This window comes from Nicotiana sylvestris, chromosome 7 (assembly GCF_000393655.2).
Source record: "Nicotiana sylvestris chromosome 7, ASM39365v2, whole genome shotgun sequence".
Classification (NCBI taxonomy): domain Eukaryota; kingdom Viridiplantae; phylum Streptophyta; class Magnoliopsida; order Solanales; family Solanaceae; genus Nicotiana; species Nicotiana sylvestris.
In genome coordinates this window covers 55,482,066-55,489,362 of record NC_091063.1, presented here as the reverse complement: position 1 = coordinate 55,489,362, position 7,297 = coordinate 55,482,066, and the positions used below count along the sequence as shown (strand labels likewise).

Genomic DNA, 7,297 nt, shown 5'->3' with positions numbered 1-7,297 from the left:
TCGTGCTTATACTCTCGTCCTCAACAAAGCAATCATATAATAAAAATGTGCACGTCATCACCTTTCGTGCTTTTACTCTCTTTCCTCACCATATAATCAATAAAATCGGCATGGAATGGTACATTGTGCGGCACAACATCACCCTTCGTGCTTTACACTCATTCCTCACAATGATACATGGCATCACCCTTCGTGCTTTACACTCTTTCTTCACAAAACAAACAGTGCACGACATCACCCTTCGTGCTTTAACTCTTTTCCTTACCCAAACAACAATCGCAAACAATAGGGCAAGGGAGTAAATGAAATTTGCAATAAGAATCCCGGCAAGGGAGCAACAATTCAACAATTTAAATCTCGGCAAGGGAATAACATCAATAACATTAACATCCCGGCAAAGGAGATAATAAATAAATCACCAATAGCCCGGCAAGGGTAACAACGTAATGATCTCTTCTCTTTCTCACTTTTACTTCACTATTCACTTCACAACTTGAGCCAATGCTCTAGAGGTTCAATTATCACTTATACTTTCACAACTCGTTATACAACTTGAGCCAACGCTCCTCAATGTTCATAGGTCACAATTCCTTCCACAAACTTTATACCACAAATAGAAACCACCACTAAGGCATGAAAGATACAACGAATTCATGATAATCATAATATAAAGACTCACGGGCATGCTAGACACCAACGTATAGATACTCGTCACCATGCCTATACGTCGTACTCAACAATTACCATATATCAAATAGGATTCAACTCTTAATCCTTCAAGCTAAGGTTAGACCAAACACTTACCTCGATGCCACGAACACAATTCACGATTCAACTATAGCTTTACACTTTGATTCCACCACCAATTCGTTTGTATCTAGTCACAAGTTACTTAATTACATCAATAAACGCTAAATGAATCAATTTGAATGCATGAAAATGAATTTTTCAAAGTTTTGCCCAAAAGTCAAGAATCGTCCCCGGGCCCACGTGGTCAAAACTCGAGGTTCGAACCAAAACCCGACTACCCATTCACCTATGAACTCAAATATATAATTTGTTTTGAAATCGGACCTCAAATCGAGGTCCAAATCCTCTTTTTTTGAAAAACCTAGGTTCTACCCAAAACACCCAATTTCCCCCATGAAAATCATTGATTTTAAGTTGAAATCATGTTAAAAAGATGTTAATGATTGAAGAAAACTATTTAAAAACAACTTACAATTGATTTAAAGAAGAAGAAGCCTTTGAAAAATCTCTCTAGTGTGTTTATGTTTTGAGAGGATATGAAAAATGGGTTTAAAATCGTCTAAGTATAAAAGTTGCAGGTCTCAAGTATGGGAATTGTGAACAGGGGTTCGCAATTGCGATCTCCGACCTCTGCTGGCTTAGAAATTGTGAAGGGAAGTTGGAAAATGCAAACTGAGAATTGCGAAGGGAGGTTGGGAAATGGGAACTGGGAATTGCGAAGGGAGGTTGGGAAATGCGAAGCCTGCAGGCCTGCAATTCCTTAAGTCCAAAATTTCACCCCGCGGCCTATCAAAAACTCACCCGAGCCCTCGGGGCTCCAAAACAAATATGCACACAACCCTAAAAACATCATACAGACTTGATCGTGCATTCAAATCACTAAAATAACATCAACAACTATGAATTAAACCTCAAAATCAATGAAATTTTCCCAAAACTTCCTTAAACATCAAATTTTGCATTTAAGGTCCGAATCACGTCAAACGAATTCCGTTTCTTACCAAACTTCACAGAATTATCTTAAATCACATATAAGACCTGTACCGGGCACCGGAACCAAAATATGGGCCCGATACCAATATGTTCTAATCAAAATTCATTTCCAAATCCTTTAAACAATTTCAGAAAATAAGTTTCCTTAAAAATTCATTTTTCGGGCTTGAGACCTCGGAATTCGATGACGGGCATACGCCCATGTCCCATATTTTCCTACAGACCCTCCGGGACCGTCAAATCATGGGTCCGGGTCCATTTACTCATAACGTTGACCGAAATCAAATTAATTCATTTTGTAGTCAAAATTTATCTTTTTTTTCACAGATTTTTGCATATAGGCTTTCCGGGTACGCGCCCGGACTGCGCATGCAAATCGAGGTGATGCTAAAAGAGATTTTAAGGCCTCGGAATACATAATTCTTTTTAAAATCAAGTGATGACCCAACCATTTCGATAGGGCTTTCGTGCTTTTAATATAGTATAGATACAGATAATAGTTTCTTCATATGTAGGTCAGTTGACCAAACCATATTAAAATATTATGTGTCTTTTATTATATTTTTTGTGTCGTCTAATTTATTGTCACCAAAGTTTGCTTTTTTAGCTTCCGCATGACGCCTTATTATTTTCGACCCAACGAGTGGTATCATAGCCAATGGTTCAGAGCAAGGTCGAAGACAGGTTCAAGGCGGGTTCAGATCAAACTATAGCCAATTTGATGATAATGAAAATTTTAACAAAATAAAAAAAATTGCCGAGAGTATTATATGTGAAGATAAACTTTTAACTATATTTTTTAAAAATCATGTTGTTGCATATACAAAGACAAAAACCATTTTTAACTCATGCTTATGAGCTCCAATTTTCAACTCATGCTTACATTTAATACGTGGGCTCACCACTTTTGACCTTGTTCATGACTTTTAACACAGGGCTTCAATACTTTTAACCCATGCTCACTTTTAATGCATGGAATCCACTTTTAACCCTGCTCATTTTGACATAAGGCTCCAATACTTTTTAACCCATATTCAATTTCAACTCACGAGACTCCAATTTCTAACCCATACATCCTTTTAACCACGACAAGCAACAATGATGAAGATTATGTAAAGAATGAGAATCAAGCTTTGTCAAGAAAATTCAGGCTAAAGGGAAGAATTGTCCTTTTTTTCTTGCCTTATTTGGATTTTACCTTTTCTTGAAGAAAGGAAAAGAGTTTACCCTTATTGATTTTACTTTTCCTAAAAAGAAAATATAGATCTCTTCCTTATTTGATAGATCCCTTTCTTGGAGAAAAAAGTTGTGAGCTCTATAAATTGAAGATCTCTCATTCATAGAAAAATAATATAGAATCCACAATATAGTCTTTACGAGGGTTTTATTTTGGGGGAGATTTTCTCTCAATAGTTTTATATATTTTTAGATATCAGTTTTCTTATAGTAGGTCAGTTGACCAAACCATATTAAAATATTATGTCTCTTTTATTATATTTTTTGTGTTGTGTGATTTATCGTCACCAAAGTTTACTTTGTTAACTTTCGCATGACACCTTGTTATTTTTGATCTCAACAATTCATACAGGACATGATAGGATTAGATAACATTCAAATGGACATTGGAGTAGAAACAAATGAAGTAAATCATTTGAGAAGCTCAACTAGATATTATTTGATGAAACGTTTTATTTTTCTAAAATCCATGTAATTAGACTCGTTTAACATATCCAACTCTTTATTGACCCACAAACTCCGATTTGAATCAATATGTCTTGAATTTAGAACTTGCTCCAAATTTTGCATGGCTTTATATAATCCAATGAAGTTCTCATTTTCCTAGATTTAAATCAATGTGTATTGGATTTCAGACGAGCAGACCTCTTATCCTCTTTTTCAGTTTGGCTGGTTGTTTCAAGTGGAGATACAGAATTGCATTTCCTGTTAATTAGTCTATTCAGATGCTAAAAGAAGTTCAAATAGAGGTTTGTGTTTGTTGTACACCCTTCCTTGCATAAATGCATGCTTGCCTTTGAATCGTTTTCCGGAGTCCATTACTTAAATGGTCATTTAGGGTCGTTTGGTTGTAAAATCATCTTTCTTTCGATTGTAACAGAAAAGTTACTTAACTATGCCTATAGCACTTAGAAGGTCACTCAATCAAATTTCTCAAACTTTTAATTGTCAAATACCTATTTTACCATCCAAATGTTTATCTTTTTTTTTTTTAAACTTTTTTAATATTATAATTTTTTTTCTCTTTTAATCAACAATATGGACTTCCTTAGAACAAATAAATTTTATTTAAAAATAAAAGAAATAATATTTTTCTAGCATATATAATGTCAGAATAATAATATATTGAACATAATTATAAAGAATATATAATGTATATTATAAAAATACCGTTATTTTAAATAATTATTTTCAATAGTACGTGTATGGAATATATATTTTAAAAATTTTATTTTCTTTCTTTCTCAATTGTGCAAATAAATTTTTGAGTTCTAATTAACTTTCTACTATGCTCAATATTTTATTATTCTAATATTAATATGCTTAAATACTTTTTTTATTTTTTTAATCTTATAAAATTTATCTATTCTAAGGTTAGTCCATAATACAAATTAAAAAGAGAAAAAAATTATAATATTAAAAATCAAAAATAAAATAAAATTAAGGTTGATAATTTAGAGGGTAAAATAGGCATTTGACGATCAAAATTTTGAGAAATCTAATTGAGTGACCTCCTGAGTGCTATAAAATAGTTAAGTGACTTTACTGTTACAAACAAAAGAAAGATGACTTTAGTAAATAATTTCGAATTGTTGGCTGACCATTTGAATAATGGACCCTCGTTTTTTGTATAGTACTTTTTTCAAAATTAAAGCATGTTTTATGCATCAACCTCGCTATCATAGCTAAATTACGTGTAATTCATTTCAATCTTAGATACATTCAGTTTTTTATAGTCCCTAGGATAGCCAAACGTAGCAAATGCGGAGCATACAAATACGTTTCATCTTTGGCACACATTATTGGTAGTTTCAAGAGTACTGGTTGTTGATAATTATGACTTTGAGCTTCTATTACATATAAACACAAGACTACAGAAGTTTGAGAGAATAAAACAAAGCAAAAGATAAAAGAGAAAATATAGTAGAAAGTTTTCTATATATGGAAAATCCAATCAACTACCTTTAGACCAACAGGGCGGGTCTTATATAAGAAAAAATATTATTTGGATGCAATTTTCTCAAATAGAACCAACCTATTATCGGCCAGTCTAGTTTTATAGGCAGATTTTTTGTACTCAAACCACTTAAACTCTTTGTACAAGCTTTCTTCCCCTTCCATTAATGATGCCAAAGGTGCTATCTTTCCCCTCAATGGCGGTCCTCCAAAATATATCGTTGATAGCCTTGATTTTACACTGTTCGCCAATACCCTGTGCCTTACACTCTTAAACCTCCCGTTAGTCATCACCTGCCATCAAAATACATTTCAGTTAGTTATATTGTACTAAAGAAGAAGCTACCAAAAGACCACAACAACATTGCTTAGTGCTGTTGTGTACCTGCAATGAATCACCAACATTAATGAAGAAAGAATTTGGATCAGGTGGGACAGAAATCCAGTGTCCATTTTTGAGTGATATTTGAAGTCCGCAAGTGTTGTTGGATCTCAATACAGATATGATTTGCGGGTCAGTATGCTCTCCAAATCCAATCAAATTATGGTCACTGAATTGTTGAATCTCAGGACAAGGGGGATAGTGATTGAGCCTGAAAACAGAGTCACTCTTTGCGTCCATTAGAAGCTTACTGAAAACATTCCTCGGATGAATCTTTAATCCCTCTTCCAACATTTCAAGAATCTCGCATGCCATTTTCTTCACCGCTGACGCATAATCATTTACTGCAGTGCTGCAATGAAAATGAAAGATTTATGCAGAGATAAATGTATATAGCAGTAAACTATCATAGTCTCTGTTTCTACTAATATTTTACCGTATTGTTTCCGGGTTTACACCGAATATAGATGAGAATTTGTGGTAACTGATTTCAGAGTCTGTTGCCACAAAAATGTATTCGACCCAACCCAAATCACCATTGGGTCCAATCTGCTTATTCCCATAGCCAAAAGGGTCGGGTGGTCCAGCTTTTTCTTTCTGAGAGAGGGGAGAGGAGAAGAAATTAATGGCTTCGGATTCAAGTTTAGTTATGAATTCCGTAGGGACGCTATGGTTGACGACTTTGAAGAATCCAAATTCTTCACAGGCCTTAACAATGAGGTTTTTAGAGTCAGGTTTTGAGAGGTCAATCAATGGAACACCATTGAAGAATGAGGTTGGTTTGCAGTTATTCGCTTTGGACAAGTGCTCAATGGCTGGTTTGGACAAGACTACCATGTTTGCTTGTTGAAGTTTACAATGATAGATACTAGTAGAAAACAATATTTTACAAAGAAATGGAACGATCAAAACTTTTTGACGGGTGTTATTATCTAAGACAAGTATTTGCCGTATTTCTTGTTTTCACTACATGAGCTACATGTAGTAATGAACGTTTGGAGATGTGCAAGCCCTTCTTCGCTATTTAAAAAAAAACTACTACTAGAATTTTCCACCCCCCCCCCCCCAACCAGCCCCTCCACCCTATCCCCCAAAATAATTTAGACAACAGGAATGGCTGCTTTAACCAATCTCTGTGATATATAATTAATTTGTACAGTGAGCTTAAGATAATTTGACATATATGTTATATCAGTGAAGGTAACAGAAATGTCAAATTACTAGCTGAAAGTTTCTTTGATCAAGAAAAAATCACAAAATGTCTTGAACTTGAATAGTTAATGAGTATGAATTATTGATAGTGGTGAAAGTTGTTTAGGAATAAATTAATTATATCATATTGTTAATTATAAGTTCAAAATAAGAAGTGTCATAAAAACTACTCACATTAATCAAGAGGAACGACACGTTAATATACTCATTCATAAGCAGTGGACTTTTGAACTAAATCATAGCAATGTATGGGAATTAGTTAGTAAATTCCAGAACTTTAATAAAAAGGAGATTAGGATATGGATAACCAAGTTTGAACAAAGAAGGATATGGATAATACAGAACAAATTTGCTTTCTCAATCTTCTAGTACTATGTGGGTGGGTGCAATGAACTGTGGACCTAGCTATTACCTAGGATTGACAATAATGTATACAGTGTACCAAGATTAAGTACGGTCTTTTCCCCATATTTCTCTTAATACTTTTTCCTTTTCTGAGTCGCTATTACCACATAAAATTGTCCTCACGATCAGTTGGAATCAGAAAGAGGCCGGTACCCTTTCCCTCAAGATATTTGAGTATGAACCACCTATGGCTTTTGTATGGCACTTTTTGGTTGAACAAATACTGCATAATGCTCAAGAAAATTTGTCTTTATGTAATATCTTAAGCGAATTTCGTATCATCAAAATACAAAAAGGATGTTGGGTATATAAGAAAGGTAGTGGTGAAATCAAAATTTATAAAATAGGACTCAAAAAAATTCT

At 34.1% G+C, this 7,297-nt stretch overlaps 1 protein-coding gene across 1 annotated transcript; it reads right to left on the bottom strand.

Moving 5' to 3' along the window:
* Positions 1-4,805: 4,805 nt before the first annotated feature.
* LOC104226018 (gibberellin 2-beta-dioxygenase 1-like) lies at positions 4,806-6,304 on the bottom strand. Its single transcript, XM_009777907.2, has 3 exons — positions 5,754-6,304; positions 5,321-5,669; positions 4,806-5,229 (listed from the first exon to the last, which is right to left on the bottom strand). Exons 1-3 carry the CDS (start codon positions 6,152-6,154, stop codon positions 4,981-4,983), a joined length of 999 nt encoding a protein of 332 aa, XP_009776209.1. The 5' UTR covers positions 6,155-6,304; the 3' UTR covers positions 4,806-4,980.
* Between the last annotated feature and the right edge of the window lie 993 nt (positions 6,305-7,297).

What these genes read in the sequence shown, in the direction of transcription:
- LOC104226018 (XM_009777907.2), bottom strand. Translation starts at nt 6,154, where the DNA reads ATGGTAGTCTTGTCCAAACCAGCCATTGAGCACTTGTCCAAAGCGAAT. An exon ending in GTAAACCCGGAAACAATACG is followed by an intron (nt 5,670 to 5,753) that starts GTAAAATATTAG and finishes TTTTCATTGCAG; the next exon opens with CACTGCAGTAAATGATTATG. An exon ending in ATGTTGGTGATTCATTGCAG is followed by an intron (nt 5,230 to 5,320) that starts GTACACAACAGC and finishes TTTTGATGGCAG; the next exon opens with GTGATGACTAACGGGAGGTT.